A 21,710-nucleotide genomic window follows, 5' to 3' on the forward strand; every position below is an offset into this window, starting at 1 on the left:
GCCTCCTGCGCGGTGCCAGCTTGCTGGGGGGATGGACATGGACGGGACTGGGCAGCCCAAGGGGATGGTGTCACAGTCTGGCCACCCACTGCAGAGCAGTATGGGGTACAGGCTGCTGCTGGTGGGGCATGAGGGCTGGGGGAAACATCTCTCCATGGAGAGAAGCAGAAACAATTGAGAAATCCTGGCCTCTAGGTCAGAGCATGATAGCAAGGAGCTCACATTGAGTGTAAATCTAATTAAGTACTAGTAATGAGTTTCTGACCCAGCTAGGCACAAGATGGTTCAGGCATGGCTCTTGCAGCTCCTGTTGTAGAACAATTCATGATCAGGTCTGCATGGTGCTTTTGCCTCTCAGGGGGTCCTGCTCCTCCTACGAAAGGCACAGCTTCACCAATATTTGGGGCAAGGGGAGCACAAAGCCAGAGGACTGAGTTTTCCCCTTGCTGGCATGCTGGTGGGATCTCCTCTCTGAGTCAGAGCTGTGCCCCCCACTTCTCCTTCTGCAGGGCATTTAATGCCATAAAAGAAAGGCTGGCACCCTCACCTTCAGCACATCTTCACAAAGTTGAGGGCTGGTTTTGAAGAAAAAGTGTGTACATCAGCTGGAACATTGGTTCAAGGGCCCTGCTGAGCTGGAAGCTCACACCCCCATCAGCAAGAGAAGAGGGTTCAACGGGTGCCATCTGCTCACATGCCCAACTAACAGCAGCATAATTAAGCACAACATTTTCTAGAGGAGGAAATGCCAAAAAACACTGATGGGATCATAAACTCAGAAAGAGGTTAAATGGGGAGGAAAACTGGTCCAGAACACCCTCCTATCAAAACTGCAGAAGCACTGTGAGAGGCTCTTGGGGCTGCTGGCCAAGGCAGGAGAAACGTGAGAGGATGAACAGGGATGGAAACAGCCTGGCTGCTGATGTAGGCTATTGGCAAAACACCCATCTCCTCCGGAGCCCGGAAAACCAGCCCACGTTGAAACTGTGTGCAAGTCCTCACAGAAAAGCAGGAACAAAGGGGACACCAGGAGATGCTTGATCAGGGCCTTCGGTGCTGCCCTCCTCATCTCTGCCAAATGATGCTGGCATGATCCTCATCCCAGCCATGTCCATGTCCCCAGGATGTGGATCTGCCACTTCTGGAACAGGAGAATGGGGAGAGCCCAGTGGCAGAGCTTTTGCAGGGCAAGCTCCTCTCCCCCAGAGGTTCACAGACAGCTAGGCAGACCTGGGGGCACACAGAAAAACTTGGTAGAATTTTCCCAAACCTTTTAAAAGCTTCCAGCAAATGCCTCCACATAAGGCTCTTCAGGAAACAAAGGCATTATGGAGAGATTAGGAACTGGATGGGAGACACAAATGAAGAGCAGAAATAAATATTTGATTTCCATCCTGCCCTGGCTCTCTGCAGGAAGCAATGTCTGCTTCTTACCCGTCTGAGGAGGAGGAGAGCAAGATGAGACCATTTCTTTTCGGTAAGCCGAGCCTTGCAAGAGCTGCAAGCCTGCAACAGGGCTTAAAAGGTAGAGGAGATGACAAATCAATAGCGTTGCTGGCTGCAAGGAGTAATTACAATGACTTACACATATTGCTTGCTTCTAAATTAACCAGGAGCACTCAGGAGTAGCCCCGTGTCTCTCTAAGGGCAGCTGGCTGGAAAACAACATGTTGTGCACAAAAGAGATGAGGAACAACAAAGTCAGCCTTGAGGGAAAGAGGAGGGTAAGGAAGGAAATATTTAACAGTGGTGTGGAGAAGGTTTTGTGCTTGTGGTAGGCGCTTCAGCTGATTGGCTGTGTTGTGTCGAGGCATCCAGGACAGGGGTAGAAGGAGGAGGCACCCAAGAGCTGGGCAGTGCAGGGCAGGGGCACTGCTGGGCTGTGGCACTCAGCAGGGGCTGGCACAGGAGGAGATGGAGTGGGAGACAGGCGGCTGTGACGGATGCCACCCACGTGCTGTCCTCCATCTCCCTGCCAAGGGGCTGGAAGCACGCTTCAAGGAGAGGAAAGGAACTGTCATTTCCTTTCCTAATCTAAAGGACTTGCTGCTGCAGGGCTTTTTGCTAGCCAGGGGCTTAGCCAGACTCAAACACCACCCATCCCTCACTCCCAAAGGGCTTTGTCTGGCAGTGAAGAAGACCAAGTCGAACATGGCAACGGGAAACCCTCAGGCCTGATGGCTATTAGCTTTTGTGTTTGAAAAGAAAATGCTGACATTTATGAACCCCTCCAGCCTCTGCCTCTCTTTCCAGAGGGCACCACTGGCCGTGCAGGCTCTGCCTTCCCAGGGACACGGGCAATCCTGGGACCCCCCACTTCAGAGTGGGCTTCGGGGATCTCCTGTGCTCCCCAATACCTGCACCCTCAGCTGAGTTTGCATGTCACAGCTCCCTGCAGTGTGTCAGCCCCTGGTGCCCCCAAACGAGGTCAAGCCAGCCAATACTTGTCCTCAGGAGGTGACTTCCAAAGTCCCCACTACTGCTCTGCCCTAGCAATGGGGTGCTGCCTAATTGGCTCCTTTCACCTTCCTGTCCTGCTGGGAGCCTCCCTTGCTCCCTCCCAGAGGCAGGAAGGCTCATTACGACTTGTGCAGCACTCGCACAGGGAATGCACCACGATTCCGGAGCATCTGGCACAGGAACAGCCCCCGCACGGCTGCTCGTGCTGCACAACAGACCTGATGGCAGCAGCTGTCCTCACTAGGGGTACCAGCTCCGGGATCCTGTGGGCCACTGTGTTTCCCAGCTGACCAGGGCATCGGGCTGTCCCAAAGCGAGCTGTTCTCTTGGCACAGAGGCTGAAGTGCTCCTGGCTGCCACCCATTCCTGCACATCAGCAGGAATCTCTGGCTTCCCTCAGCTCAGCGTGCTGGGCATTCTGATCCCAGCGAAATGTGGCTTCAGCATTCCCATGGAGCCTCCCAAAAGCTGCCTCCACACCGTCCTGGGGCAGCTGCAGGGTGCACCTCGGTGTGACCCAAGTCCCCAGCCGTGTCCCTCTGTTACTGCCCAAGGCAGTGAGGAGCAGTGCCCAGTCCCTGGCTGGACTGCAAGCTCCAGCCCCCTGCTTTACCACAAAGAGGAGATGGGGCACGGCAGAGCTGTGCCCACTGGGACAATGGGGAAGTCCCAAAACCTGGCCAGAAAAGAAAGAAAGAGAAGAAGGATGTCCTCTGCCTGATGAAGAGTCAGCTGTCTGGTTAATGAAGATGACTAAAAGAGCATGAGGCAGTATATTTACTACATATGTGTACATTTTGCAGCCAATGGTTACTTTTCTGTGCTCAGCTAAGGAGTACAACACACCCCATGTCAGAAGGCAAGTGGTACTTTGTTCCAATGCATTTCACTGTGGCTGCTGAAAACAAAGGGATGAAGGAGCTCTCACCTCTGATCAGTGGCAAATAAGGCATGACCAGCCAGAGCAAAGCACCAGTTCCAGCTCCCTACAGACCCACAGGGGTGAACTGAACCCGTGCTCTGCACTTGCTTTCACCTACAGAGGGGTACCTGGTCCACTAGTAGTGGGAACCAAAGATGAGGTGATGTGCTGCCTGTGCCACCAGGGCCAGCAGCACAAAGAGCAGCACACGTCACCTTTGTTGGCTCAGCGAGGCTCTCACTGGTCTGCAGTGTCATACAGAGGCAGCCTGTGGAAACCTGCACCCGAGGGTCCAGAAACCAGCTGCTCACGTTTTGTTAAGGCACAGCAGATGGAGGCAGGCCAGCAGAACGCTCTCCTTCCTCAGGAGGCATCTCTGTCTCGCAGCCACACTGTATCACCCACCGCAATCACAAAAACATTGTTTTTCCTGTCTTTGGCCCGCTGCAGTTTTTCTTTGGCCGCTTTCCTTTAGCTTCTCACCTAGGAGCCACTGATGAACAATCCTCACAAGCAGTCCCCACGTTCCCTGAGGGAAACACTCCCGGGGGTCACACGGATCAGAGCCAAAGCACGTTCAGTTGGCCCCAGAATCACACAGACAGGTGTGTGCACATGCACACAAACAGCCCAGCTCACACTCACTCGCTGCTTGGTAGTAAAAGTGGGTGAACTACACAGGGATTAAAGCATTAAAAAAACCACAGCAAGAATACGGTGCTTGAAAGAGCCGTGTCCCTGGAGAGATGAGAGTAGCTGCCTGGAGATAAAGTAATGATGATGGAAAGATCTTCTTCCTCACAGAGATTCTCTCCCTAATTATCTTGTCTGAAAAGAAAAAATGATGATCTCCCAGCTTTTATCTGTCTCTTGACAATTTTAGCTCTGTGCCTGCCTCGTTGCGAGAGGCCCAGAAGAGGAAGGAGAAGGAATTAGCCCAGGAGGCAGGAATGGTAGGAGAACGAGTGGCACAGGAGGCAGTGCTTCATTTTTGTCACTACCAGCAGCGACAGAAAAAGAAAACATGAATGATCACTGCAGCTTTGTCTTCCCAAGCCCAAAGGCTGCTTCCCTGCCCCGGGCACTGCTCTGTCAGGCACAGCACAGCCAGGAGATGGGATTCACTGCCAAACCTGTGGAAGAGGTTAACAGGGTGCTGTTCTCCCCAGGATCACAGCACAGCTTGGTGCTACAGCCAGGGAAGAGACGCCTGGGCTGGCAGGGGCAGGACAGTGCCCAGAGTGTTCCTCCCCCACTCTTTTCCTTCTCAAACAGCTGGAAAGCAAATTCTTCTTTCAGCAGGCAGCGAGCAGCAAGGACATTTCAAGCAGCACATGAAAAATCAGACCCAGCCACAAGCAGCACATGAAAAATCAGACCCATGAGCCACTCTGCAAGAGAGGGATGGCCACTGATGGAAAACCAGGCATCACACTCAGCAGCTGGGGCTTGGCACAGGACAAGTATTTCCCTCGGTATTGTCCTGGAGCTTGCTGCTTCTCCATCCTTGTTAATTTCGGATGAATGCAACCCTAAACCTCCCTGAAAACTGTTTGAGCCCTGGTTTAGAGGCAATCGGTGTTTGGCTTGCAGGGAGCACAGACAACAGAGGTTGTAGCAAGCCCAGAGCCAAGTAAAACCTCAAAACAAACAGACATTACAAGCATAAAGCTACGGAGGGCGGGAGGGAGGCGATGTTCTCCGTGGGGATGGAGGCTGGTGCTACAGGAGCTGTTTGCAAGCTCATGATTCATCCCCACGGCATCACTTTCTCCTTCTCTACACTCCGGCTGACATGCGAGCATGAGCCTCTCCCACACAATGAGAACCGTGCCCAGCTCTGGAGCCCCCATCTCAGGAAGGACACTGAGGTGCTGGGGAATGTCCAGAGAAGGGGGATGGAGCTGGTGAAGGGTCTGGAGCGCAGATCCTGTGAGGAGCAGCTGGGGTTGTTCACCCTGCAGAGGGGGAGGCTCAGTTCCCTGAGAGGAGCCTGTCGGGGTCAGCCTCTTCTCCCAAGCGACCACACAGGACAAGAGGACATAGTCACAGGCTGCACAGGGGGGTTCAGGCTGGACATCAGCAGGAATTTTTTCACAGAAAGGGATTAGCCACGGGAACGGGCTGCCCAGGGAGGCGGTGGGGTCACTGTGCCGGGGTGTTTAAGGGAAGGCTGGGAGCGGCACTCAGCGCCATGGGCTGGCGGACACGGGGCAGTTCGGCCTCAGGCGGCACTCCATGGTCTCAGAGGGCTCTCCTAACCTGATTCTGTGGGAAAAAAAATTTAAAAACCAAAAAAAACACCAAAATTGCCCCAAATCGCTCCTTGTTCTTATAGTTATCCTTGTTTTTTAAAAGAAAAAAATACCTTGAACTAGGCTCTAAGGGGTTTAAGTCAGAAAAATACGAACTGCCAGACTTGGGGGTCATGGGGGGGCGGCACAGCACAGGCGCGCCGCGGCCACCCCACTGCCGCCAGCGCCCCAAGGCCCCGCGCGGCGGCCGCCAGCGAGCCAGCCAATCAGACGCGCCGGGCGGCGCGCCCCGTCCAATGGATGCCGAGGGGGCGGGACTTCCCGCGCCGGTTGCTATGACAAGCGCGGCCCTTCCTTAGCAACGGCGCTGGGCCGCGGCGGCCGCGCAGGTGAGGCCGCGCCCGGTGCCCGGCTCGGTGCCCGGCTCGGTGCCCGCTCGGTGCCCGGCTCGGTGCCGCTGGCCGGGCTCTTCCTCCGCGGGGACGAGGGCGGCGGGGCTGCTCCGGGTGTGCGGTGCGCTCGGGCCGCGTTCCGCCGCCTCACGCCCTGGGCTGTGGCCGCGGGCACGCCCGGGCCGGGGGTGGGTGTTGGAGGCGCTCCCGGGGATGGGTTCTGTCCTGCGGGGGTCGTGGCTTGGGTCGGCTGCGGGTGACTGTCGGTGGTCTGACTCGGTGCTTTAGCCAACAGTGTGTCGCCTGGCACCGTGTTGGCCTCGTTTTCCTTTTAGTATCAGCTTCCCCTTGCTCCCCTGGGTGGGCGAGGAAGATGCAGCGTTGCGGGGCAGAGAAGCAGAGGGAGATTCAGCACCCCTGAATCTCCCCGGCAGGGCTGTGCTCTGCGGTGCCCGGGTAGAGGCAGGCTGGTGATGCGGCCCTGAGTTTTCCCATATGGCTCTCCCCAGCTGACAAATGCTCGGGGAGCTGAGGAGCAAGTGCACAAACGAGACCAAGATGTTCCCGTTAAACATTTCCGTCCAGACGCGTACGCAGATTCTGTGCCTAAAATACTCCTGCCCTTCCCGTGTCATGTGCAGCTTGAAGCCATTGCAGATAATGGTGTCCTGGGAAAACCCTTTTGGAATTAATCAAGAGAGGTGGCAGCTGATATATTGTTCTCTTGTCCTCTCCTGAAAGCTGTGCCTTGGCTCAGCTCTTCCCTCAAGCTCCGCTGGTGCTTCTGGGAAGTGCTGTGCTCCTCACTTATGGAAAAAGATACGGTTTAATAATTTGTTTGCATTAATGGTCTGTGAGCTAAGACTCTCAGGGGGTGTGAAGGTGCTGTTGAGGAAATGGCAAGTGAGTGAAGTAGCATGATATTCTTGTAACAGTTTCGTTTGCCTCTTGTTTTAATTGAAAGCCATCTGTCTCTTGCCCATGTTTGTTTTTGTTGAAGCAGTGTCCCCTAGGCCAAGAAGCGACTCCTCCTGCTGAAGAGAGGAACACAGAGCCCTGTTCCTCTCAGCTGGCTGTGCCACAGCACTGTGCTGAACTCCGGGGAGCCCCTCTGCCCCTTCCTGGAGTCTCTGTGGAAGGACCATGGAAGAAACTGAGGAGGAAAAAAAGGACGAGGCTGATTATAAAAGGCTGCACAGTTTTCCTCTGATTAGGGTATGGAGGGAGATGGATTACACATTTACCAGTGTCAGAGATAGGAAAATCTGCCTTCATTCTTACTGTCCTTCTCCTGCTGCATGGCTGCTGTGAGGACATGTGCACTGCTGGTCCTGTGGAGAGATGCTGGTGGTCACTGCTGCTTTCTCCCTGTCCTTGACCTCTCCTGGGGAACTCTCATAGCTCTGATGTTCCCTGTGATAGCCAGAGGAAGCCTGGGCAAAGTGATCCATCAGACAGATGGAGAGCACATTGCCTTTGGAGCCTTCTCTTGTGTTTTGGATGCAGCTTGCTTTTTGTCCTGGAGAAGCTGGAGCAAAAGATCTTGCTAGCCAGCCAGTCAGTCAGCAGCAGCAGCAGAAAAGGCTGTGTAATTTAGACTTCTTTGTTACTCATACAGCAGTAATTAAGGGCTGTGGTGGAAACAGTGTGCTTCCCCTTTATCTTACAGCAGAAAAACTGGCAGATGTCTTGATTTCCTTCTTTAAGCTGTGCTTACACAGTGCTCGTTTCCATGTAGGTAGAGAAGAATTCCTCACTGGCTGGAGGAGTGGTTCACTTATAGTGCAATAAGCCTTTTCCTGTTTACTACATCCAAGCCCCTGGTAGAGCCAGTGCAGAAGCTAGAGCAGCTCCCTGTTGTCCTGGGTGCAGCCCTCATGTTCTGCTTGCTTGTGTTGTGTGGTTGCCCTGTGCAGCACTCGGACATGCCGGAGGAGATGCGCGTGGAGACCATGGAGCTGTGCGTCACCGCCTGCGAGAAGCACGCCACCAACAACGAGGTACAGCCACCCCAGGGGGCCCCAGCAGCACGCAGGAGGGTGCAGGGCACAGCACACTCAGCTCCTCACATCCCTGAGCACTGAGCTAGAAGGAGGCACAGAGCTTGGCTAGATCTCAGATTCGGGTCCTTTGGTCTGCAAGAGCTACAAGAGCACTTTGCAGAGATTAGCAGTGGTGCTGCCTCCCAGACCTTACCTCTCTGCTTATCCTGCCTTCCTGAGACGTGCTCCCACTCTGTTCATAAAATGCCTTGTGTCCTGAGGGCTTGGCTCAGAGCTGCATGGAGTCTCTTGTTTGGGGATGAGCACATGAAAGTCTGTTAAGTATTCCCTCTTGGCTTTAGGACTAATGATCAAGGGAAGACATACCTTGCTTCGAGGGCAGGGCACTGCCTGTCATTGAAAAATATTCCTCTTGCCTTTTTTAGGATCAAGCAGGGTGTGATCTGGGAGAAGCAAGCCTTTTAAAAGTCAGCCTACTTTCAGTGTTTTGGTAATTAGCTGGAGAAAAAAAAATGGACTCCTGTAAAAATAGCTGCAGCTTAGTGACCTGAATCTGCTCTCATGGTCACTGCAGCCATTATAACTCCAGCAGCATCTAAAGCAGAACGCTCCCCTCAGACTGTGTGAACAACAGAAGTGATGCAGTTCTTTAATTTTTCCTTGCTGTTGTGCTGGAGGCTGCTGAGACCAGTTCTACCCTTGGGTTTACCTCTGGGGAGCTCCCAGTTCCTGAGGCACAGCTGTTATACCTGTTGCCCATGGCTTGAATAGTCTTAAAGGGTGGAGGATATTAGGGCAATGTTTGCATAAAACCTCTCTGGTTGCTTTGTCTCACCCTATGCTGTGTTCCTTAATGTTCTCCAGAGCGCTGCCAAGATGATCAAAGAGACGATGGACAAGAGATTTGGGTCCTCCTGGCATGTGGTGATTGGGGAAGGCTTTGGCTTTGAGATCACTCACGAGGTGAAGAACCTGCTGTACATGTTCTTTGGTGGCAGCCTGGCTGTGTGTGTCTGGAAGTGCTCCTGACCCCTGGCCGGGTCCCAGACTTGCTGAATACAAGAGATTTCTTCCTGCTTTTGACAAGTTTTGTATGATCTGGAGGTGGGGCTTTATTTTTAATACTTTAAATGTCAAGATTTCTTTTTTTTCATACTGACGTAACAGTTCTGTGGGATACATAAAGTTGGTGTGTGTGTGTGTGTATAAATTTGCTAAACTGTCCTGTCCTTGCTTGTGGGATTTCTCATCTGTCTGTGGCTCTTTCCTTTGTGTTTGAGCTGGAGCAGGAGAGAAGTGAGGAACAGGTAATCTCACAACACACTGCACAGCAGTGCTAGCAGGGGAAAGTGAAAGCAAAAAGGTGCCATCTAGCCCTATGTTTTTTCTTAACTCCACTTTATTCCACACATTTTCCTCTCTCCTCTGCTTTCTCTGCTACCATGCAGTATGGCTGACCAGCACCTGTCTTTCCTCTCTCTGGATGCTGCTTATACATTCTTCCTTTCTTCTAAGACGTCTGTGCAGACCTGACAGCACCAAGGGTCTCCCTTCAGGCTGTCTGTGGAGGTGTGAGCCGTAGGGAAGCAGTCCCAGCTTGCCCTTCCCTGCTGTTTTGGGAGGGTACAACAGCTGAGCTGCCTGGGTGTAGGAGGTTGCTATGCAAACTGCCCCCTCCTTTCTCACCCACGGCACACTGAGACAGCATGAAAACACAGGCGGCTGACGATGCCTGGGGAGTGGGTGAGAGCTCTTTTTAAGGCTCAAATGCCTCCCTGTCAGTTCCTGGGGGTGTTGCAAGTGCTGTGTACTTTCAGCATCTTGTTTGGAGGCTGACAGAGAAAGGAGGCTCCATGTGAAATATAACTTGGTCATCAGATACCGAATGTCTTTCTGGACTTGCATTCTTTTAGCCCGTTTCATTTTTTAAAGCTGTTGGTGTTGGAGGATCGAATGAGCGTAACTATGTTACATGTATGGCTTATTTATAAACCTGGGGAACTGTGTTTTTACAATAAAAGTTTAGTAAAATGTCTTTGCGTGTGTTTATGTAGGTGAAGTAGTTCAAGAAACATGGAAATAAGTAAGCCATGGTGTGGCACAGACAGAGGCCAGTGACAGGGTTCCATCCTGCTGGTTTCCTGTGTGACTCTCATCCTCCCTGTTCAGTTCCTTTTACCAGTGCAAGCCACGGTGGTGAGGAGGGTTGCCAGGCCCATGGTGCTCCCTTTGTCCTGACAGGCAGCTGTCTAAGCAGTAGCAGCAAGGGACTGTAACTGTGTCTGCTGCCTCACCAGGGTGCCTCAACTCTGACTGTTGGAGTCTCCTATTTGTAGCTTCCTTAATTTTCAGATCTGTTCTCAGAATGTTGCCAGCTGACACCTCTAATCCATAGTTAAGTCTGAAGGATCTTTCTGCATTAATGCCTGTCGTCAATCAACCTGGTCTTACAATTCCTTTTGTTCCTTTTTCTGAACCTCAAGTGTTATGCTAGAGATGTCTTTTCTCAATTTCATTGTGTCAGGAAGCCAGGAGTTGGAGTAATATGAAGACAACTAAGAATTATTTCAAATTTGGGCCATCTGTGCTTGGCTGGGCCAGGGTAGGTTGGTACCATGATTCCTGCCCCATGACCAGGATTGTTGGGCTGTGTGTAAGAGCCCAAATCCTCTGAGCTCTCATTGTGCAGGTGCTCTGTGTCCCTCCAGCTGGCTGCCTTGATGTGAAGATAGTGCTATTGACAACACTTTCTACAGCTGGCAGGTGGAAAAGATTATTTCCTCTTCTGCAACTTTCTGTCTCTTCTAAATTCAGAGCAAGAGGTAAAGTCTTTGAAATGCCCCAGGCTGGAGTGGGTTGATCCCTTCAGCCATACCACGGTCACTTTAATTGTGCCTCTTTCACACTAATGAATAATTAACTGCTCTGTGCATATGCACAGGCACGCTGGTCATGGGCATCTCTGCAGGGTTGGGGTGACCTGCAGATGACCACGGGGAGCTGCTGACATCAGCACACAGTCTCTTGGACTTGCTGCCTGTTTATCTTCTTGGCCACCAGCTGATCAAAGCTGATGTCTCTGTGACCTGCATTGGCAACAAGGGAAGGGTGAGTGCTCCCCAAGCCTGAGTGTGCCAACAGATTGGGGTGAGCTAGGTGTGAATGTGCAGCAAGTCAGCTCCACACTGCCATTCTCACCAGGTAAGTGCAAGGTGGCTCACAGGAGAGTGGCAGGCTATTTTTATTTACAAGGGTAACAGCTTTCCTATAGGTAGTCACCTTGAGGCAAACCCTTGTTAGCTGTTTTGCATTCCTGTCATTGACATTGTACCTGAAAGCACAAGTCTCAGCCTCCCAAAATGTGGCTGTGTGTCAGATCCGTTGTCCTGCCTGTTGCACTTTGAGCCATCCTTTGCTGGCCCCTGTGTGTTAGAAAAAAGACTTTCACCCTCCTTTTGCCATGGAGCTGGAACATCTTTGGACATACCTGTAATTTTCAGAGGAGTAATGTTTATGGATCAGAGGTGGAACCTTGTCCTGTGTTTTCCCACAAGAGACCCCTGTGTGGCTGATGAACCTGCTGGATCCAGTCCAAAGGAGGCCATGAAGATGATCAGAGGGCTGAAGCACCTCTGCGATGAAGACGAGCTGAGAGGATTGGAGAAGAGAAGGCTCTGGAGAGACCTTATTCAGTACCTAAAGGATGTCAACAGGAAAGCTGGAGAGGGACTTTTTGGCAGAGCCTCTTGTGATAGGACAAAGGGTTAGAGGTTTTAAACTAAAGGAGGTTTGTTCTAGATTGGATTGAAGGGAAGTGTTTTAGAATGAGGGCGGTGAAACACTGGAACAGGTTGCCTAGAGAGGTGGTGGGTGCCCCACCCCTGGAAATATTCAGGGATAGGTTGGATGAGGCTCTGAGCAATACAGTCTAGTTCAACGTGCCCCTGCTCATTGCAAGGACATTGGACTGGGTGACCCCTAAGGGTCCCTTCCAACCCAAACTATGATTCTATGAGGCTTTAGAGCCTCTAAGGCCTCTCTGCTTTTTACTACAAAACTGCTCTCAGTTGCTGGAGGATTTTTCCTTGCAGATTTTCAGTGGAAAGCTGGGGAAGTTGGCAACAGTGGAAAGCTGGGAAAGTTGGCAACAGTTTGCTTGCTATTGTGTTTCCCTCTCATTTCTTGCCCCCCTGCATATTGCTGCCATTACCCATCAAAGCATCAGGCTGAGTCAGATGTAGAAAATGAGACGGAAAACGCAGGGTGATGGATGGGTGGCAGCCAAAATGACTCTTTCTATCCACCCGTCCCCTAAAGCTGCGATATTAGCTCAGAGGCTGTGCCTCATGACTTCATCCCTCCCTGCTGAGGAGAGATGGGAACATCATTATCAGCTGCCGACGAGTCCTGATTTGGAGCCCTGATTTGGAGCCGGCAGTGAAAATGTCCTCGGATGTAGGGCTCCTCCTCCGCCCCAAGGGTGACTTGAACCTGCTGGGAAGATGGAGGAAGAGCTGGAGGGGGGAGATGAGAAGAAAAAGGTGCAAATTCAACCCTCTCTCTATGATGATGTCATGGCAACAAGTCAGGTGATCAGGGCAGACTTTGAAGGTCTCCAGCCCTTCTCTGTCGCTGCAGGCTCACGTCTGACTCGCTGAAATACCTTTTGGTTAATATTTAATGCCAGCATTGAAGTGCTAAGGGTGGCAAATGCCTCACCTAAGCCCCCTGCCTTTGCTTTGCAATGGGATGCTAAATTAGGGTGAGGAGGTAGGATCACAAATTTCATTATCTGGGAATGGGACTAACAGTCAGCAGGGTGGCTTCAGCCCATAGGGTCCCTGTGCCCATCTGACTCCAGGACATGAGAAAGAGGTTTCTATCCCCTCCAGCCCCATTTGGAGCTGGTTTGAGGCACTGGAATAAGGAGGTGTCCCTCTCTTCAGGGCTGGCTCTGGATTAGTGAAACCTGTGACCGTGCTCCGGGAGCCGAGCCCAGCTCCTTTGATGCGATCAGTTAGTACACGGAGTTGGTGTTTTGGCTGGCTGGTTGCTGTTTTTCTGAGCCATGACCTAATGATCCCATGTTCCAGCTACAGCCCCTCCTAGGGGCCTTCTGTCTGAAACGTGTGTCCGGACTGAATTCAGCAAACTTCCCGGAGCAGGACGCCGTGTTCCTCCGCCCAGGGAAGCCATCTGCTCCCCTCCACCAGCTCCTTCTGCGGGGCTCGGAGCTCGCCAGCCGGGCTGGGAAGCTCTCCTCCTCCTCGCTTGCCCCGGCTGTCCCCGGCCATCTTGCCAGCAGAAGGCTCGGGAACGCGGGCCGGCTCAGTGTGGGGCGGCGATGGTGTCAGCCGGAGGCGTTTCCAGGCAACTGCCGCGCCGTGGGACAGCGAGCCGGGAGCCGCGGGACAGCGCGTTCCCAGCGCCGCCCGGCAGGGCACCGGGACACGCGGGCATGGCAGCAGAGGAGGGGGTCTCTAGGATAGCCCCCCTGAGCATCATACCCTCCCTGGCGGGGAGTGAGCATTCCCAAGCTGGCTGCTGGTGCAGCTCGCGACAAGGAAGAACTACATGATGTATGGGATTTCACATGCCTTCTGCATCCTTTGGAAGAGCAAAGAGAAAATAAACATTGTGCCAGACTGTACCGCAGCCCCCAGACTTACTGCAGGTGGTCCTGGGCTTGTCTGTCCCTTATCAAATACAGAGCTCCATCCCTACAAGTCATTAACCATTTTTGTACACGCATCCCAGCTCTGTGTCCCTGGTGTCACTGCAAAAATGAATTTTTTTGTAAAAAGGCATGTTCTTCCCTTCCACAAGCTGCCAGTCCTCCCCAGCACTTGGTGGGTCCCACTGCCCCTCTGTGCCAATGCCCAAGGCAGTATCCCCACTCCTGCCTGCCTCCCCTACCTGCTTTAGAGGCCCTGGGAACATCCTTGCCCCTGAAACTCACCTGCCTGGTGGCCCTTCCTTACACTGCCAGCCCAGCATTTCCCCTTGCAGCAATGTTGATACTCACATCACCTTCATTTTATCCAGTCTGAGTGATTTTTGAAAGGGGGCTTGAGTACAACTGATTTTCAATGGATCAGAGAAGCTGATAAAATTGATGTGGCCAAGCAATGGGAAAAAAAATTCTTCTAGATCCTGAGAGTGCAGTTATGATGAACATGGGGAATTGGGCTACGTAGTGCTTGGCAGGGTGTGTGCTGCAGAGGGGCCCAACCATTTAAATGCCCTGTATTCAAAGAAACGTTCTGCAGCCCTGTGCAGGTGACAGGACAGTGGGGAGTCACCCGCAGCCATTGCTGTCCCTGAGCCAGCATTGCAGCTATTGATTTGGAACTTGCCCCGTTCACTCTAACCTTGGCAGTGCCAGCTTGACCCTAATCAGCTCTGATAAACCCTGCCACAACCTCCTGTCCCATCCTGGTGGTGTCACACTGTGAGGTGCCGTGGTGACAGATCTTTCCTGCCACTCTGCCCGTGCACCAGTTGGTCTTTTGCTGTGATGCTCTAAATCCAGGAAACCTCTCTCCTATTTTTGCATAGAGGCTGCAGCCACACCAACATTTTTAACCCTGTGTTCGTGCCCATCCCTTGCTGAGTGTTTTGTGTGAGGAAGGATGCGGTGCCGGCTGCAAATGCTTTTCCAGAGGAAACTTAAATTCAGCTTTCTCTTTCTTCTGTTCTTGGCCCTTCTCGTGCACCTGGTGGTGGATTTTGCTCTCCCCACAACCCACAGGTCCTGTGGCTGCAATACTAGAGCATCAAAAGCTGTGGGTGTCCCATCAGGCAGCCCCATGCCGGGCAGCCTCAAAAAGCTGAGCCTGCGAATCCTTCAGGATTTCAGTGGAAGCAACGGCTCCTTGGAGAAAAGTTCCCAGCCAGAGAGAGCAGGACTGCACTTAAGGGCTGGAGAGCCAGGGGTCCAGCAGCAGCAAGAAGAGGCCAATGCAGGGTGGACCAAGGGATCAAAGCTGGCAGCACTCTTCGAGCATCCTCTTTACAACATCCCAGTCCCAGAGGTGACAGAGAAGGACAAGCTGTTTGTCGTCAACCCCATGGAGAAGTTCAGCCTGCGCAGCAGCGGCAGTGACGAATGGTGAGGAGCCAGCTCAACCCTAGCTGCATTTGGGGGATGTGTGGGTTAGAGGGAACAAGCAGCAGGGACCAAACATAGTTCCCTTCTGTAGATCATCCTACCCCAGAGGGGCCCCCATTACTGAGCATGCTCTTCTCATATCTCAAATCCTCTCCTAGCCCTGAGTTTCTGGGCTGCTACCCATAAGCTTGTAGCATACAGCAAAGCTGAAGGAGATTCTTGAATTATTCATTGTATTATGGATATCTGTTAGGTGATCTCCTCAGCTCCTTCCCTTCCCCAGTGCAGGCTAGATCTTAGTCTCTCTCTCTGTATATAAGAAAGTCCCCACTCCATATTTCTAACCAGTTTTATTCCCCTCTCTCGGTATGTTGGAGATGCAAAGCTTGCAATTTAGGTTGCCTCTAACCATGAGACCATTCCTGTCCTGCATTTTGCAGGATATTGCCTGACCTTGTTAGGTTCAGCCGTATGGTGAGCTCACTGCTGACAGCTGTCTATTTTTATCTTTGGACTACTAACCTCTAATTAGAAGGGAAGATATTAGAAGCTTTAGCATTGTAACACATAGCAGTTTCCTTACAGAAAGCACACCTTCCAAAGTGGTGCCTGCTAGAATGTGGAGAGAATAAAAGCTGGCTTAAGAGCTGGTTTCCACAACTGGGCATTTGCCTTATCTCTGAGGCCACCTTGGGTCTGGTTTTATGAAATCAGTGCGCAGTCTGTGTTTTCCTAGAGAGAGATGTGGATTTGGGTTACAGGTGCCTTGGGCTAACTGTCCCATTGCAGTGCCAGTGTGTGCTAGCACAGAGGTGGGGCAAATACCCCCAGGGGCTCCCTTGAATGCCAGCAAACTGCAAATTTGCAGGATGCACAGAGGCAGGGACAGTGCTAACCCAAACTTATCCCCCTGGGGAAACCCACCCAAGGGGAACAGGTTGTTGAGGATGGGAGTTCAGGTCCGTGCTGGGGATGGCTGGGAAGCCCGTGCTTCTTCACCCTTGTTCAGTGCACACACGTGTGTCCCCAGTAGGCACATGGAGAAATGTAGCAGATTGTGCTCCTGGGAGCCAATCCCTTCGGGAAAAACAGTGAGATGATCTGTTCCAGCAGGGAAATAAATGCATGGATGAGAGAAACAAGATCAACCCAGGGTTTTTCCATGGGGGATGGAGGGAAGACACTGTGTCCAATCCAGCCATGCTGGTGGGTCTTCCTGGCCACCAGCTTTTGGTGGGATCTGCCAGGTGCCAGGAGCCCCAGGGAGGCCATATGGGGCAGGCATTTCTGCCACCATGAAACCTGGAACCAATCCAGGACTTGCTCTGGCCTTTCTCCCCACCTCGCCCTCCATGCACTGGCTCCCAGGAAGGGCCCGGGGACACGGGAACCATCCTGTCCCAACTAAAAGCTGTCATTGTTGTTGGGGCGGTGGTGGCTCTCGGGCTGCAGGGTCAGCAGCAGTAAAGCCGAGACGCTCCTCCCGACAGGGAAGACAGCCTATGACACCTACCCCACCTGGCTCAAATTCCACATCGGCATCAACCGCTATGAGCTGTACCCCCGCCGGGACCCCTTGTTGCCCACGCTCCTCCGGGACTTGGCCACGCAAAGGATCATCAGCTCAGGTACCACCTCCCTGCCTGTAGCCCTGCTCACCCCGCTGCCTGCTGCCTGCCTCCCTCATCCCCATGTCCCTCCTTTCAGTCCAGAAGTCCGGCGGGACCCAGCTCAAGCTCATCATGACGTTCCCAAACTATGGGCAGGCCCTCTTCAAGCCCATGAAGTGAGTAGAGCCCGGGACAACCCTATACCTCACCCACACGGTCCTGTTAGGTAGCGAGGAGTGGCCAGAGGGGACCATGCAGGGAGAAATGGAGCAATGCTTCGTGCGCTGCCTCGCTCCAGCACCTCCATCCCAAAACTGAGACGAGCAGAATGGTCCCGTTTCCCTTGCCTTCCCTGGCGGTGCTTGCTGCAAACTGGATGCAGCTTGTGATGGGGTAGTGACCTCCAGTGGTGGAAAGAAGAAGGTGGTCCATGAGGACCATCCAGGAGCCCCAGTGCATGAGGGCTTCCCCGCCCCTTGAGTTGGGAGCTTGGATAGGGGGCTTGGAGCCACCCACCCATCAGGAAGTGACTGGAGGAGACCGGGTCTGGCTGTGTCTCCAGTGTCACAACAGAACACAAAGTGAGTGGTGGTTTGGAACTAATCCCACACTTGGAGTGACCCCATCCATGATCATTGCCCCCACTGTCCCCTCCCGTTCCAGGCAGACCCGGGACCAGGAGACCCCCATTGATTTCTTCTACTTCTCAGACTTTGAGCGGCACAATGCAGAGATTGCAGCCTTCCACCTGGACAGGTGAGCATAAGCTTTGCATCCAAGCTTGCCCTTGCCATACTGGCAAAGCACCAGAGAAACTCCTCCTTCGTCCCACCTCTCGCTCCCATTAGTGAGGGATACGTGTGTCTCCTGTCAGTTTTAATAACTCACTGTTATTAAACCAGCTGAGGTCAGTAAGAAATAGTTCCAAGTTCTGTGTTTCAGGATCCTGGATTTCCGGCGAATCCCCCCAGTTTCTGGCCGTTTGGTCAACATAACAAAGGAAATTCGGGATATCACCACAGACAAGAAACTGGCCAAGACTTTCTTCATCTCCCCAGGTGAGCTTTCATGCTCTCCATCCTCTCCTGTGGCCACCTGGATGGAGCTCACCTAGTGCTAGCTGCTGCTGCCCTGCCTCCCCTTGCACTCAGACAAACAATCCTGCTGGGGACTTCTCCCACGGGTACCCTGCCACAGGCCTTTGCTCCTCACAGCCTCCCCTGCCATTGCTTTGCTGGTGGCCCATGGTGCACAGAGCATCCTTCCCTGGCTGTTCGCTGGCCCACTCTGCCTGGGGGTGCCTTCCTTCTCTTTGTCAACCTTTGTTTTGTCACCTGGCCAGCGGGTAACGTCTGCTTCTACGGGGAGTGCTCCTACTACTGCTCCACCGAGCACGCCCTCTGCGGCAAACCGGACCGGCTGGAGGGCTCCATGGCTGCCCTACTCCCTGACAAGACCCTGGCCAAGCGCCGCTCCTGGCGCAGCCCCTGGCGCCGCTCCTACCACAAGAGCAAGAAGGCTGAGTGAGACGGGGCGTGGGGGGTGTGGGGACGTGGGCCAGCAGAGCCAGGGGATGGGAGGGGGCTTCTCCAGAGCCGCTCTCACGGCCCCATTGCCCTCCTGGCCTCTGCCCCCAGGTGGGAGCTGAACCCCAACTACTGCGCTCAGGTGCGAGAGACACCGCCCTACGACAGGGGCCATCGGCTCCTCGACCTCATTGACATGGCCATCCTCGACTTCCTCATGGGTGAGCCCCTCCTGCCCCTGCTGAGGGCCATGCAGGTCCCTCACCACCTGCAGGCCCAAATGGCTCCGTGGTACCATGCCCTGTGAGATTTGTTGGCCAGACTGTTGTTCAGGCTGCAGTGAGCCACAGTCTTACTCACAGTGAGGGCACAGGGCTGTGCCACTAGGACACTTCCCAGGCAGAAGTCGAAGGTCGGGAGATCCCAGCTGAATACCCTGGACATAGGGAGCACCTTCCAGCACGCTCTCACGTGCAGCCCCTGCAGAGCCAGAGGTGGAGATGATGCTGCCCAGGGCTCTTGCTGCCTCTCCTCTCCCTGGGCCACTTCTTCCTCCCTGCACTGTCCCCTCACCAGCATCTGACTGGGAGAGTTTCCCATCTCCTCATTCCTGACCACCCAGCCATGCCTTTACCATTACTTCTGCTCCATTTGCCACTGTTGTCCCTCTGTGGGGCTGCTGGGATGAGAAGGGGAGGCCGTGGGGTCTCTGCTCAGTTCTCCTGCATGGCCATGGCCACTAGATGGACAAGTTAGAGGTGCCTCCAACCCTTTTCCCAGGGCTCTGGGTTTCAGTCTCACACCAGAAGAGTGCTCTGTGTCTTTGCTCCCATCTTCCAGCCCACAGCCTGATGCCAAGTTTCTTGGCCCCACAGGCAACATGGACCGGCACCACTATGAGACCTTTGAGAAATTTGGGAATGACACTTTCCTGCTCCACCTGGACAACGGTCGCGGGTAAAGTTGCGGAGTAGGGGGGAGCAGTCACAGCAAAGGGGTGGGGGGAGACCTCCAGTCTTGCCGAAATGCCACCCTGACACATCCTTATGGGCTTCTCCCCTCCCCAGCTTCGGCGCGCACTCACGCGATGAACCGTCCATCCTGGCCCCTCTCCAGCAATGCTGCAGGTAAGGGGCTGCCCCCACCCCGTACCTGCTGCTGGGGACAGGCCCCTCCTACTGAGACCTCTCCCTCCTCATCCCTGGCAGCATCAAGAAGTCGACTTACCTGCGGCTGCAGCTGCTGGCCACCCAGCCCTACCGCCTGAGCGACGTGCTGCGGGAGGCGCTGGCCGCAGACCCCCTGGCCCCTGTGCTGGCTGAGCCCCACCTGCAGGCACTGGACCGGCGCCTGGGGAAGGTGCTGGCGGCGGTGGGACACTGCCTGGCCAGGGCAGCCCACCGGGAGAAGGTGCTGGTGGACGATGTGGGGTCGTGGGTGTGATGGGGGCTGGGTACCCCGCTGGACTGGGCTGTTGTGGTGTGCTGCTGAGGGTGATGTGGGGATCCAGGTGCAGCTCTGATTCTGTGTAGCGTCAGCTTTTGGTGGTGCCCGAGCTGGTGGCCTGATGAACCAGGAAAGCAGGTTGTAAGGATAGGTGGGACAGGGAGGGAATTTAAATAAAATGTTGGCCTAGTGGAGAGGACACAAGCTGTGATCTTCCCCACCAAGTCTGTTTTCCCAGCCCTGGCCTGTCCTTGCATGCCTGGATGTGTAACTTCAGCCCTCCAAAGCCTTTTAGGAAAGGGTAAGGATTTTTCCTGCCTTTCCCCAGCAAGAACTGCCAAACTGGAATAGCTGGCCCACCCCTCCTGCCCCACCCCCACCCCCAGCACGGTGATGCCCTGGTGACCCCCCAAAAGAGAGCTGAGACTCCCCAGTGCTGGTGTGGGGAAAATGAGGCAGAAGCTCCCAGCTATACACCACTTATCTTTGCCCCAGTCTTCCCACACCCACTCAAAAACTCCCATGGCTCTGACATCACCACCTCCTCCACAGGACCAGGGATGCAGCAAGGACAAACCCCAGTCCCTTGAAAGCATCAAATCCTCCAGGAACTGCCACTGACTCCCTTCAGACCCAAAAAAGTGGCTCCTGAGGAGGGGCTGGATTGACCTGGGGCTGTGCACCCTGCTTAGTGCCTGGTGGCTCAGCACCCAGCTTATCCCCTGAGCCTCCCGGGGGGGTTAATCCACGCAGGGTTACGTCAGCTGGAGCAGGTGCCATTGTGACAGCCACTGCCAGCGTGCCCAGGTTGGGACACGGGATTGCCATCTGCACGGCCAGAGTTAAAGGTGCCACTGGGGAGGGGAGATGCCCTCTGTCCCAGCCAGACACTTGCAAAGGGATGGGAAGCCACGGGAAAGGGTGAAAAAGGGCAGCTGGCACAGTGGGAGATGGAGCTGGAAAAGCTAGGCAGAGATTTTGGCTGAAACAAAAAATGGGCTCAAAAGGCAGGGAAAAAAAAAAGGAAAGGGAGACAAAGAGGATCTGTCTGCGTTACACAACGGGGCTGGGGCCGCTGAATCGGGGTTTGTTGCAGTGTGCCCCCCCAGTGCTGAGAGCACGTCCTCCTGCCACTGCCCTGGCTCGTGCCCCAAAGCCCAGCACACGGAGGAAAAGGTTTCAGGGCTGTTGTGCAATAGGTTCCTTCCCTTCTGCCAGCTTCGTAGTTTTTTTAACTCTTTATATAAATACCTTTTTGCCCTATATGCAAAGCCAGGAGGACCATTCCTGTTTCCCACAGAAACAGCCTAAACAACCGCGTCCAGACACAGGTGGCCGGTTACTCCGAGTCTCAGAGCTCCCCCAGGCAAATATTTTTTTCCGAGGCGCCGTCAGATTTGAAACGCGAGGTGCGGGGGGGTGGCTGTTTTTTTAGTTTTCAGCCGGGTGAGTTTGCACAAGGGCCGTTCAAGGTCCCACGGGAGCAGCCCGCTGCGGCTCACACGGCCCTGAGAGCCTGCCCAGCCTCCTGGGGCAGAGCGATGGCAGCGGGTGTGGGCACACGGGTGTCGAGGGGGCTGCCCACGCCCCAGGGATCGGTTCGGCCGTGTCGCCGAGACGGGTGGTGCGTGGGGTGCGGGGATTTCTCACCCCAGCAGGACCAGCAAACCAGCCGCCCCAAAAACAGCCCAGACGGGGCTGGGGTGCAGCCCTGCACCTGGGAGCTCCCATTTCGGGCCGGCATCGCCCACGCCCTTGGCTGGCAGCGTGGGCTGGCTGCTGCCCGTGCTGGGCACGGCGGCCGAACGCCAGGGCTGAGCTGTTTGGGGACCGGTGCCGGTGGGCAGCAGCGTGCGGATGGGCCCTCCTCGTCGGCCCCCCCAAAATGATGAAAATAAAAGATATCGAAATAAAAAGAATACGCCTGTGGCGGTGATAACAATAAATAGCAATAGCTGCGATGATGAAGCAGAGGTCCCCAGAGG

The 21,710-nt window shown here is 54.1% G+C and overlaps 2 protein-coding genes across 9 annotated transcripts; both read left to right on the forward strand.

Moving 5' to 3' along the window:
* The first annotated feature begins 5,926 nt into the window (after positions 1-5,926).
* On the forward strand, positions 5,927-10,067 carry DNAL4 (dynein axonemal light chain 4). Of its 4 annotated transcripts, none has more exons than XM_064420221.1 (4): positions 5,927-6,026; positions 7,033-7,244; positions 7,946-8,029; positions 8,897-10,067. In XM_064420221.1, exons 2-4 carry the CDS (start codon positions 7,173-7,175, stop codon positions 9,059-9,061), a joined length of 321 nt encoding a protein of 106 aa, XP_064276291.1. In that variant the 5' UTR covers positions 5,927-6,026; positions 7,033-7,172; the 3' UTR covers positions 9,062-10,067. The 4 variants fall into 4 exon arrangements, with proteins under 4 accessions (XP_064276291.1, XP_064276292.1, XP_064276294.1 ...); XM_064420222.1 differs by having other exon boundaries at positions 5,974-6,026; positions 7,030-7,244; XM_064420224.1 differs by lacking the exon at positions 5,927-6,026 and adding an exon at positions 6,079-6,217 and having other exon boundaries at positions 7,030-7,244.
* Positions 10,068-10,199: 132 nt separating this feature from the next.
* On the forward strand, positions 10,200-21,622 carry LOC135300599 (extracellular serine/threonine protein kinase FAM20C-like). 5 transcript variants are annotated; one of them, XM_064420219.1, is made up of 13 exons: positions 10,200-10,634; positions 10,741-10,854; positions 10,974-11,140; positions 11,587-15,143; positions 16,596-16,771; positions 16,851-16,929; positions 17,417-17,509; positions 17,696-17,811; positions 18,096-18,276; positions 18,391-18,500; positions 19,155-19,236; positions 19,347-19,406; positions 19,488-21,622. In XM_064420219.1, exons 4-13 carry the CDS (start codon positions 14,665-14,667, stop codon positions 19,720-19,722), a joined length of 1,611 nt encoding a protein of 536 aa, XP_064276289.1. In that variant the 5' UTR covers positions 10,200-10,634; positions 10,741-10,854; positions 10,974-11,140; positions 11,587-14,664; the 3' UTR covers positions 19,723-21,622. The 5 variants fall into 5 exon arrangements, with proteins under 5 accessions (XP_064276289.1, XP_064276286.1, XP_064276287.1 ...); XM_064420216.1 differs by having other exon boundaries at positions 10,200-10,854; XM_064420217.1 differs by having other exon boundaries at positions 10,722-11,140.
* Positions 21,623-21,710: the final 88 nt, after the last annotated feature.

The sequence above is a fragment of the Passer domesticus genome, chromosome 5 (assembly GCF_036417665.1).
Source record: "Passer domesticus isolate bPasDom1 chromosome 5, bPasDom1.hap1, whole genome shotgun sequence".
NCBI classification, from domain to species: Eukaryota; Metazoa; Chordata; class Aves; order Passeriformes; family Passeridae; genus Passer; species Passer domesticus.